The sequence below is a fragment of the Myotis brandtii genome, unplaced genomic scaffold (assembly GCF_000412655.1).
Source record: "Myotis brandtii unplaced genomic scaffold, ASM41265v1 scaffold89, whole genome shotgun sequence".
Classification (NCBI taxonomy): domain Eukaryota; kingdom Metazoa; phylum Chordata; class Mammalia; order Chiroptera; family Vespertilionidae; genus Myotis; species Myotis brandtii.
In genome coordinates this window covers 625,760-638,352 of record NW_005371645.1, presented here as the reverse complement: position 1 = coordinate 638,352, position 12,593 = coordinate 625,760, and the positions used below count along the sequence as shown (strand labels likewise).

General features: G+C 41.0%; 1 protein-coding gene across 1 annotated transcript in view; it reads left to right on the top strand.

Moving 5' to 3' along the window:
• The first annotated feature begins 3,375 nt into the window (after window positions 1-3,375).
• The window catches only part of LOC106724560 (myoD family inhibitor domain-containing protein-like), a 115,754-nt gene continuing 106,536 nt past the window's right edge, over window positions 3,376-12,593 (top strand). The window contains exons 1-2 of the mRNA XM_014532416.1: window positions 3,376-3,620; window positions 4,176-4,263. Of these exons, the coding sequence (XP_014387902.1) occupies window positions 4,176-4,263 (88 nt within the window). The 5' untranslated portion in view covers window positions 3,376-3,620. The remainder of the gene's footprint in view (window positions 3,621-4,175; window positions 4,264-12,593) is intronic.

Genomic DNA, 12,593 nt, shown 5'->3' with positions numbered 1-12,593 from the left:
GTGGGGAATGCAGAGATTAACCAGGGAATTTATATGCAGATATGCATGACCCATGGACACAGGGATAGGAGGGTGTGATAGAGGGGGTCAACGGGGGAAAAGAGAGGACATCAATAATGCTTTCAACAATAAAGATAATTTTTTTAAAAAAAACAAAATAAATTTCTTTAGGCTGAAAAAGAATGAAATCAAATGATAATCCAAGTCTACCAGAAGGAATTAAAGAGAACTAAAAATGGTACGATGGGAGTAAACATTTAAAAAAATTATCATTTTTTTCTTCTCCTAATTACTTTAAAAGACAACTGTTATTTAAACACACACAGCACAGACACTGCCTAACAGATTATAACATTTGTAGACGTACAACTTTTAAAAATAATAGTACAAAGAAGAGAGTGTATAAATGGAATGATACAGTTATAAAATTATTACATTTTACATGAAGTGTGACGATATTTACACTCAGTTAACAGTGCATACTGTAATCCTGAGGAACCCAAAATCTTCATAATAAACCTCCTAGCAAGTGTCATTCACATGTTTATTCTTATGTCTTTATCAATGCCAGCCAAGGTCTCTCAGCGAAAGCAGCTTTATAAGGTATAAAAATAATTTGAAGGTAAACAGCTTTTTCTTAATGATCTGACATGAAACAAGTATAAAACTTAATTCATTTTATGTCCCTGAGTATTAGTTCTTAAAGCTACACATTTGATGAGTTCTAACATCTAATGAACCCGTAATTGGTAGGCCTTGTGGGGTTAGTTGTAACCTTCCCCTGGCAAAGCTTGTGTGATTTGTTGAATTTACTTTGCCTCTGATACTTTGGGCCAATGTTTATTTATTCCATGTGCATTTTTGTATCAAGGCCACAAAATCCCCAAAAGAATATCCTAAATGCAAAATATGTAATGGCGTATATTGGTCATCAGAATAATGAACTACACTAAGTGATACAGAGATTCAGTGCTGCAGCATAAACATGCTGTGAAAGGAGCAGTACACCCTCCCTTCCATGTCCATGGACCCCTCCACCAAGCCCTCTGACAGCTCTGCTGTACAAACTACAGTCCTCAAGTCGCTCCATCTGAGTCGGCGACTTCTCTACACATTGATTAATATCATATTGTTACATCACACATATAATTTCATTGTTTTATAATCAACGGCAAGTGACTGGTGATTTGGGGGGAAAAAGACTAATGATAGCACATAATTATTTGTTTCTTAAAGAAGTCTCTAGCTTCAATCATTCAATTTTATTTTAACAGAAACATAAAATATATGATGATCTTGCAGGTTTTTCTCTTGGCAAACGTTGCCTTCCCCTGAAGCTTTTGTCCCTGGATCAGATTTTGAGTAGGAACTAGATATATGGATGCAAAAGTCAAAATAAAAGGCATAAGGTTATAAAATAAGAGCATATTCAAACTATCTTTATTTAAACAAGACAACAAAAACAGAGTTTATCAAGAAGTCTGAGCCTGGACGCTGCACCCCCGGGTCTGCATGGTTTAGCCTGTGACTTTTGAGCTTCAGTTTGGACCATCTATCGCTTCTCAGTCTGCTCTGCCTGGGGTTCATCAGACTTGGTTTCTCCTTCCTTCTTATCCTCAGCTGTGGGTTAGCTCCTTCATTCCAAGCCCCAGTCCAGCTCAAGAGGCTAAAATCCCAGTTTAAAGCAGACTCTCACCCAGATGGAGAATTCTGTGGCCCAAGAACATCTCTAAGCAGATGAGTAATTGGTTTAAAGGCTGGCATTTGTATGGAATGGACGTAATGTAGCATCCAGTACAGGCACTGGTGGTGTATAGTTTATCTTGGTGCCTCGTCTTATCTTTATTGATGAAGTAGATGGAAAAATTGAATATAATGCTTAACATCTACAGCTCTCATAAAGAATGATTACACATACAAAGACAGGAACAGAATTCAAAATTAATTATCTAAATTCAAAAAAATGGTGCACTTTAAAATGAAAGAAAATTCCACTCAGAAAATTTAAGTAATCTCACACACTCTGTTAAAAAAAGAGTTATCAGGCCCAAAATGGAGGCACTTGTGTGAAGCTCACATTCCCAAGCCGAGACTTAAAATCGAGGTTAATTACAGCTTCAGTCTCCCCCGGAGTGAAATTTAAAGAGTTCACCTGAAATTGCCTGGTCAGCACAGGTGAGGTCGCTGCCCGAGGGACCCCTGCCGCCCCCAGTGGAGGCCGCCTGGCCTGGAGCCGTCAGGCCTGCCCACCGCTTTGGGAAGGGAGGCACCGCTGGTGTTTGATACTCATTCGGTTTTGTTTATCTAGCCATCTTTCATCTTCATGTGGTCGTGCCACACACTGAGCCGGACGCATGGAATGTGGGGTAGGCTGAGTCCTCAGGGGTAGTCTTGTCGGAGAGATGGGCGGGCTTCCGTAGAGCAGCGCAGAGGCTCAGGCCAGGAGTCCACTTGGGACAGGGAAGAGCCGGATCACTTCCCGTGAGAGAGGCCCGGAGGGCTTCCCGGAGGGGGTGGAGGTGAGGTTTTGAGGAAGCGGTTCTGGAATGTTAATAATAGAAGCAGGCAAGTTCAGGGGCCGTAGTGTTACAGTGAGGTTGGAGTGAACGGATAGGTACCTCGGAGGAAGCTTCGCTTTTAGCCACAGTTTGAGAATCATGTTATAAAATCTGACTCTTCAAGGTCTTCCTTAGCTGTCGAAGGAATCTGGAAGCTACCTGATCGATCATGGGATAAGCTGAAAGTCATCTTACTGTGGAAACTGGCTGATCGAGGTAGTTTTCAAAGCCAATGAAACTGGAGCAAAGCACAAGAAATGAAGTTGGGAAACAGGGTGAAAGGGGTGCCAGGTGATGAGAAAACAGACAGCCGTGGGTGGAGACCCCGGGAGGGAACCTGTGGCCAACACCAGCAATGACTCTCCTTGGCGAACAATCGGCCGGTCAGCGACTGGGCTCCGTCGGCCCGCCCGTGGGCTCCGTCAGCTCATGCCTAAGGGCTGTGCCTCCTGCGCCAACCTCTGCTGAAAACAGTATTAGCTCTGACTGAGAATCTAATGACAAAACCGCTTTGAAATGCTATGTCACAGCCTTTTGGGACATCTGCAGACTCTCCAAAGAACCGAATCTGTTTCTTGTTTCCTATACAGTGTTAGGAAAACTTGTTTTTCAGTGTTTCTGCTGCAGGATGAACTTGTAAAGAATAAAGCCTCAGAGGTGCTCTTTCCTTCGCTTTTAGCCCAAGTCGTCTCTGCATATTCTTCCTCACCCTCTGATGTCACCCCAAGGATGAGCGGTGGGAGGAAGGAAGGGGTGAAGACACTGTCAGGGTGGGAAGGCTGCTGTTTCTCCCACTCTCGCAGAGTGTCCTTTTAAATCGGCGCTGGCCTGGAGGAGGTTCTCGCTGTTTGAACCGCAGGCTTTACATGACCTTAGAAAAGCTCTCAGCCACAAGTTGGATGCGTTGGCAGCGTTACAAACCTAGCACCGCGGCAGGGAGTGCTTCGCTTCCCTGCTCATTCCTGGCCGGGGAGGGAGGAATGCTGGGCATCGGGAGGCGAGGAGAAGGCTGCCCAGCGCCTCGCACACTGCCTGGCCCCTGGGCCTCCCCCTGGATCCCAGGTAAGCACCGCGGGGCCGGAGCAAGGCCAGCCCAGCTCCTGAGAGAGGCCGGGAAGCGGGGTGCAGTGGGGTCCGGGGAGGTCACCTCACCTTCCAGAGCTCCAGGCCTGTCTCAGCCCATAGGGTTCTCATTCAACCCAATAAATGGCTGAAAATGTGCTCTTATGTTTTCTTATTATGCATATCTCTGTATATCACTTTGCAACATGCTTTTCTATAGACTATTACAAACATGAAAACAGCAACAGAATGTTTGTTTTTTACAAATCTGTGGCTAGTTGTTAATCTGTTATTCTTTCATATTCATAAATTATAAAATCTTATAGCACTCTACTGCTGGGAAATGAAACATTATATAAAGTTTAGTTTTCAATATTAATGTTTTAAAATACTACAAATGGATAAAATGTAAGACAACATTAGGCAGTGAACTGCAAAACTGTAGGGAAAACACTTTCCTACAATATGGCATTAGTCTCTAAATGTAAAGATCAATGTCACAAATTTGGGTTCTTAAACATTTTTTTTTATATCACAAATTGTGTTTCCTCTTAGATGTCAGAAACTGAGCTGGAAAACATAAAAGTAAGAGCAGCTGAGCATTTTGAAAAGGACAAAAATAATATTTCTTGGTTGAAGGAAGGTAAGTCCTCTTGCTGTGGATTTTCTCTGAATGTGAAAATTGTGACTTTGTTTATAAGCAAGAGCTAATGTGGGAGATGGAATGCCGGGCAAATCAAATAATATTCGTGCCTCTGATTTTTTTTAAGTTTTCTCTCTCGGGCTGGGTGGCATGTGAAGGTGTTTGGCATTGAGAAGTGTTTGTTTCCCTCTGTCGCAGTAAGCACATGGTTTTGCTGGGAGAGAATGTACGTTTTCAACTCGGACAGATTATCTGTGAGGTTCTGGTTGTGCTGTAGGACTTTCTCCTTTAGCCAAGGAGACTAAATCATTTGAGGACAAGAATTTTCTAAATAATAATCACAGCAAGGAAGGCGTGCTGTAGGAAGTGATGTCTACAAATAGAATCGCCATTCACTGCAATTAAAGGGGCCACCTCCCCCGGGAGAGCGGCTGGCCACAGGCACCGTGTGCATAAGGCGCTGCTGGAAATACACACACAAATCGATATGTTCTCCTAGGACGAGAGCAACTTTGTGCGCTTTTGAAAATATGTATAAGCTCATGATTATTTACTAGAAGGTTTCATTTTATAATCTTTTCATTTTATGAATATCCTAATGTTTCTTAAAGTAAAGTGACTTGGTATTTTATTGAAATAGGTGTATCTTTTACATTATTTCATAAATTTATTCAATCGTACAGAAACAGCTCCTTATTAGTTGCCATTCCTCAAAATTGCATTCTAAGGTCATGGGAGACTTTAACATATACGTCAAGGAAGTTCTACAACACCAGATCAATACTAGCAATAACATCGACCCATTGCCAATGTGTGCTGATAGTATGCTGAGTCATCACAACAACCTGTGCAACAGTAATTATTCCTAATTTTCAGAGGAGAAAACAGAATCACAAAGGGCTGAAGTAACGGGCTAAGAGGACAAGATTAGGAAGCGTGACAGAGCTGAATTCGATCCCAGAGTGTGTGACTCCAGGGCATCTGAATTAACCACGACCTTATACAATGTTTCAAAGGAAAGATGTTAAATTACTTGCAGGGCGTGACCTACCCCATGCCCCACTAATCACAGTTCATAGCTGGAGCTCCTCTCTGCTAGAGCTCTGCTTCAGGATAAAAGTTGGTGCAGACATGAACTATTCTCAGAATCACTTCCTTCAAAAAGCCACAGGCAAGAAAATTCTCTAACTTCTCTTTATTAAGAGATGTTTAAATAGAACATTTAAAAAAAACTGTGAAATTAAAAATTGAATTTGGATCAAAGATTTCCCTTTGCATTTCCTGTGAATTCCAAATCCATGAAGACAAAGGTGTTCTTCACTACTACTGATAGTGATGTTTACATTATTGACTTTTGCTATAATTATGCCATTCTACAGTCTCATATAGAAACAATGATGAAACTGATAGACCAGTCCATTGTTTACTGAAGTATTTTCTTTTTAAAGAAAGTGTGTCCATTAAGTACAGTTTTGTAATCCATTAAGTTCTTGTAATCCATAAAAGCCAATTTCCCAGGTGACCTGCTTTATCCCTTTGGACACTTCATTTAAGCTATGTTCAAATTATGTTTAACATATTTCATAAAAAGAAATTGAACCAGATTCTAGATGTCTTTTAAGTAAATGGACTTGATATTTTATTGAAATAGGTGTATCTTTTACATTATTTCATAAATTTATTCAATCGTACAGAAACAGCTCCTTATTAGTTGCCATTCCTCAAAATTGCATTCTAAGGTCATGGGAGACTTTAACATATACGTCAAGGAAGTTCTACAACACCAGATCAATACTAGCAATAACATCGACCCATTGCCAACGTGTGCTGATATTATGCTGAGTCAGCACAACAACCTGTGCAACGGGAACATCTTAATAGGGAACTTCTTAATAGGGGAATCATCAGAATGAGCTAGTATTCAAACATAAATCTCTTTTTTTAATATTAAGAAAAAGTATACGCGTTGGCTTATTTATTTATTTTTAAAGGCAAACTGGCACATTGGAAAGAGTCGAGCATTTGCAGCTGGGCAGGTGTGGTTTTTAAATCCCGGCTCAGCTGCTTGCTGGCTGGGCTGTGACTCTGGCGTGTTGCTGAGCCTCCGGAAGCTCAGAGTCCTCAGCGAGGCATGGTGACACCTGCTTTGAGTGACTGTGGAGATGAGATTTCATTATTTCTGTGTGCCTGCCCCCCTCCCTTTGAAGCATGATTCAAAATAATATAGTTATATTTTTTGAGATCCTCATTCACATTTGGAACAATTATGAATAGTAAGAGTCCTCTATATTTTATAGTATTTTATATAAATTGCATCATTTAGTCTCTACAACAACTTGATATGCAGTAACATTGTTCCCATTTTATAGTTTCAGAAAGACTTTGGATCTTCCTCAAATTTGCAGAGCTGTTAAGTGGCAAACTGAATCTGGAACTCAGGTCTTCCAGCTCCAAATTATGCTCTTGGCCTTAAACCACTTTACCACATTGATTTTTCCAATGATTATTAATCAGCTCCTCCCCCCACCCTTAAAAGTAAAATAGATGGTTTAAATTTGTTCAAAATTTTTTCATGAATGACAAAAGTAGTTGCTGCTCATATCACAATGCCTCTTTCCTCCCTCTGCAACTCTAGCTGAACACTCCCCATTGGTGAAATGTAGAGAATCATAGCAACACCTCACTGATTAGAGTTGAAGTAAAAGCACCTACTGGATGGACCCAGTGCGGACCTCAGGGTGTGCATCCGACCAATGAGTCATCACCATCATTGCCAACCTGGATGCTAATGTCCTTTCTAATTTCCATCTTCACACATTCACTCCATTTGTCCAATGCGACTCAGCATTATGAACCATGTGTTCCTGGAGATGAGGCACGAGAGGGGCAGGAAAACAATAGAAAGAAACACAGTCCTGCACTCGAGAAGTTTCCTATCTCACTGGCTTGCTTTTGCCTGAAAGGCAAGGCGCTGATTGCCTTCCACTCTGCGTCCACTGGACCATGGGGGCGATGGGCTCAGCAAGGGCGCCAGAGAGCTGGTTACAGCCACACCCAGAGCTATTATCAACAATTAAGGTGAATAGTGTTTGGGAAACACACTGCAGACCTGAAATGCACTCCTGTCAACGTAACTGAATCCTGTTTTATAGCCTATCAAGGCATCAGGCAGTCCTCTATCACTATTAGTCATGCTGTCTTTAAATTCTGGATGATCAGACTGTAGCTTTATCACATTCCTATGTCCCAACTTAAGGAACTCAAGAGCCCAGGAATAAATGCTTAAGAGGCAAGACAGGTAATTCTGAGGTAAGATATCCAAGGATCATACTCAGAGAAAACCTGTTTTAAGACAATCAGAACAACAAAATATGATTTTGAAATATGTAGCCAGCACGATGAGCTATCTTGTGCAATTGTGGACCAAGTGGTCTAAAGGCCAGTCTTGAAGGCGGTCCCCATCTATTTGCACAGGTGGCGCGAGGAATGCTGGGAGCAGAGTCATCAGAGGGCAGATGCCTGCTTTGTGCTATGGTCAGGGCACACTGGCTAGCTCTTCCTGTAGTTAACACAGAATGAGAGGGACAACGGACAGGGACAGCAAGGGCGGGGCCCGGGGCTGAAGCATGCTGAGGGCACATGAGTTCATAACTAGTCTGCAGAGTGGCAGGGGCAGGCAGAGGAAAGGCTAGGCAGCAGGCCTGGTGATGGCTACGACAGAAACAAATTCAGTAACCCCAAGTGAGAAAATATGTCCTGGATAAAAGTCATAACAAGGAGAGGAGAAAAATAGGCCCAAATGTGCAAAACTTTATGAAGGGAAAATTGATATAACAGAGAAATTAGGGGGAAATTACAGGTGGAATAAGATGGCATGTAATGCCCCATTAAGCCAGGGAGCATTCTGGGTAAGCATTTCAGTGCCTACCACCTCCACCATTTGATACGGAAGAGAAGCATCAGGGAGGATGAAGCCTTTAAATTGTTGCCATTTGTAGTTTAAAATCACAGCGTCGCCAGTGCTTGAACTGCACACAATTTCTTACAGTGTCTCCTGACTTTTCAGGAGAAACTGGAAATCTGAAATTCCATGTGAAACCTCCTAATTTCTAAAGGTTAAGTAAATAATAACAACAATAATAAAGCACATTGCGGAACATATTAAGTCAAGTTCTGTGATGCTTTCAGCCTCTCAGCTACCAATTTGTAAGAGTTTGTATCCCTAAACAAAACCCATTACAATTTCCCCAAAACCAGTTTTCCATAAAAATTGCTCATATGTGCACACACACATGTACATGCACACAAATACACACGTATTTATATGTATGTGCAAAGTCAATTGTTTACAAAATCTGATGTTATGACTGCTGAAATGAAGCTCTTTTCCTGTAATTATCTGGACTTGTTTCAATGAGGCATTCTCTTCTGGATGCAGTCAGCGGAGGGAAGAACAAAATAACCCAGGTTACCAGTGTGCCCCAATGTTTGTCATCGTCTCATCAGGTGCTGACTTTCCAGTAACTGCTGAAGCCGGAGGGCCTTAGTGGGAAAATTCATAGTTCTGGGAGAGGTGTGATTTTAAAAAGAGGAGTTGAGGGCAGTGAACAAGTTGCCCTCTGACCTTCCAAGAAGCGCCAGGAAGAAAAACACTTGGATGTTGAAAACTGTGTCGTCATTTTGAACTAAGTACAAGTAGTCATATGGTGACTAGAGTCTTTGGTGATTTCAAGATCATTATTTAAATACATTTTTGAGGAAACTCACTGAATTTATTTAGTATTAACATAGAGAAGTTGGGTCACCAATGACTTGGCATCTTGAATACATTGGTTATCATTTAATCAGAATTAATACATATTAGGAATTGATATAACAAGATACTGGAAAACAGCCTAGAGGTCCCCAAAGCCATGTCCTAAAAATTCTCTTCTTAATAAAATGCAAAATTTCAAATCCATATTACAAGAATCTCATCTCATTCCTGATCATTGTTTGCCAATGAGATGGAGAAAGTGAGAATCCTACTTCTATTGATATTCATAAATTCACTGAACTTTCATAATTCTAAGTGAACAAAAATCTCCTTCCCTTGCTCAAACATAATTTCAGATTGTAAGCATTAAAACAATTCTAAAATATATATTTTATTCAATTTAGCAACTATTTGATGAGGCTCCTCTTGAGCTCACAGACAACATGTTAGGCAAAGAAACAAAGATGTCAAACAATGAAAATGCCATTTCTGCCTTTAAGGAACTCATTTACTTAAGTGCTTTATAATAATGACTAAGTATTAATCCAGGCTAATTCTTTCACTCAGATACTTCTCATTTTTTAAAGGGCTCCTTTTTCTGACTAGCTTAAATATGAAGCCACATTCATGCCTATTTTAAATTGTTAATTTGCACAAACAGCATATCTTGAGATTTCTGTTCTTATGTATACACAGGAAAAAGGATAATTAGCTCTTATTTCATTAGTCTTCATTAACTTGTGAAAATGTGTTACCTAATAACCAAAATACAGGTGAGGAAAAAGTAACAGCCAAAGAGAATGTTGGTTTCTGTTTAAACATAATTAAAAGGAGAAATTAGATGGGGAAATATGCCTTTGCAAATTATATCAATAAGTAAGACGAGAACAAGATACTTTTACAGGAGTAGTTTTCTGGAAGCTTTGAAACAGGCTGATGTGATAGAGCATGGGGAATGCTCCTTTAGAAACAGTGATTAAGGAGGCTCAGAGAGAGATCTGAGTTGAGAGTTAAATCACAAGAAGAGGCCAGTTCAGCTGGGCAAAAATCTGCAAAGAACATTTCAACAGAGAGAAGAGCTTGTGCACACACAGAGTGGCTCGGAATTCCGAATGGCTGAGTGGGAAAGAAGGAAGGGAGGGTAGGGGAAGAAAGGGAAGGAGGGAGGGAGGGGAGGAGAGAGAAGGGAGGGACAGAAAAGAAAATGATGGAGAAAGGGAGGGAGGGAAAGGAAGGTGCTTAAGTTGGCAATAATGTTGGACTACCTTGCTGGCCTCAGTCAGGAATTGGGATATTTTTTCCTAATTGGAGCCACTGGAGATTCTAAGAAAGAGAATTTGAGCAATCACTTATATTGTATGAGCTAAAGAGTACACAGAGTCCTAGCTGGTTTGGCTCCATGGATAGAGCATTGGCCTGCAGAGTGAAGGGTCCCAGGTTCAATTCCAGTCAAGGGCACATGCCTGGATTGGGGGCTCAATCCCTAGTAAAGGGTGTGCAAGAGGCAGCCAATCAATGGTGTGCTCTCATCATTGATGCTTCTATCTCTCTCTCCCTCTAACTTCCTCTCTGAAATCCATAAAAAAATTTTAAAAAAGAGTACACAGAAATAAAATAGAAGATATTGCATTTGAATATGTAAATGATGATAACTGCAGTAGGATAAAATTGTGAAAGTGAAACAGAGGAAATAGAATTGGGGATCTATTTCAGAGGTAAAGGCTACTGAACTGGCTGGTGCAGTGGTTTGGGGCAATGAGAGGAATGAGTCCAGGCTGACTACTGGCTTGAGGCACTGCATGATGGTGATGCTGAATGGAGGGGATGGGAAAACTGGCTGGAGATGAGAGAACCAGACCTGGGTGAGTCAGATTAAGTGTGAAATGCCTCTGAGGCATCCCAAATGAAGATGATCAACTAAGCAAAAGGATATGTGAAATCAGTTGTTGACAAGGAAAATCTGCTCAAGATTTTGCTTAAACATGAAGATTGAGAACGCATTTGCTGATAGAGAGAGTAAAGGCAATGAAATAAAATTTCACTTAGAAGGAATGGACAGACAAAAACATGTCATGTTTCAAAAAGTGAATGAAAACAAGAGTGGCTGGAGCATCTTGACCCAAAGGAAGGCTGGCATTCGAAGAGTGCAGGGAGCTTGCCCAGGAATAGAGCCAAGAACCATTCATAGACTTAGGTCAGCATTTTGGATTCCAATAAACACTTCACCCTGGAAATGCCTACTAAAGAGATATTTTAAATTACAGTAAATATATTCTACTACATTTTATTTTCAAAAGAATGTAAGGTTAAGGAATATCAAAAGATAATACACTACTATTAAAATCTAATAATTACAAAACAAAGTTTTAATAGTTTGTATTAGGTTCTGAGGAACAGAATCAATAGAGATAGAGGACAGATATGATAGATAGATAGATGATAGATAGATAGATAGATAGATAGATAGATAGATAGATAGATAGATTTATTATGAGCTACTGGCTTACACATTTATGGAACCTGAGAAGGGCCACAGTGTGCTGTCTCCAAGCTGGAGGCTCAAGAAAGCCAGTGGTCTACTTCCAGTCAAGCCCAGCTTCTGAGAGCCAATGCTATAAGTCTTGCTTCAAGCAAGACATTTAAACAACAGGAATGCTGATGTCCAAGGGCAGGAGATGATGGATGCCCTAGCCCAAGTGGAGAGAGCAAATTTGTCCTTCCTCTACCTCTTTGTTCTATTTAACCCCTAACAGATTGGATGATGCCCACCCACATTGGTGAAAGTGATTTTTTAAAAAATCAGACTGCCAATTTAAATGCTAACATATTCCTGAAACACCCTCATGGACACAGTCAGAAATAATATTTTTGCCAGCAACCTGGGCATTCCTTACTCTAGTCAAGTTGACACATAAAATTAATCATCACATAGTTCTTGAGAGGAAAGTAACAGACGCTGATTCTAGCTAAATTAATGAAAAGCAGAATGTCTTCTGAGGCTTGGAAGTGGCTCATAGTCAAGAAGCAAAATCCAGGTCCAGAGGGGCAGAAACTAGCTCTGGACAACAAATATATTCAGGTTGCCACTCCTAGAACAAATTAGCTCCACATACTTTCTCTTTCCTCTTATCCTTATAGTTAAGACTCCAAACCCCAAAGAAGAAAGCTTACTAGCTTCAGCCATTTGTCCTGGGTAGACTGCCCGGGAGCCTTGGCTGGCAGCTCCACAGGCCACACAGAGGACGAGAGGTACCTCTTCAGCAGGAATTCGGGCTCTGGCACCAGATGCAGGGAGAACAGATGTTGTGTGGCCCCCAAGTAATGTCTACTCTAAAAGCCAACTCTCCTGACCCGATTGTCAGTGCTCTTCTCCTAAGGGGTGTTTTCTTCAGCACGTGGCATGTGTTGTGGATGGAGCGGCGGGCACTCCAGGAAGGAGGGTACTTAACCTCAATGGATTGCCCTTTTGCTGAAGTTCAAATGTCAGAATCACCAGGATTCTCTGATAACCTTATTTTATGTTTAGAAAGTTCAGTAAAATATGAGATTTTCTGTGTTCTCATAAGTCAACAAA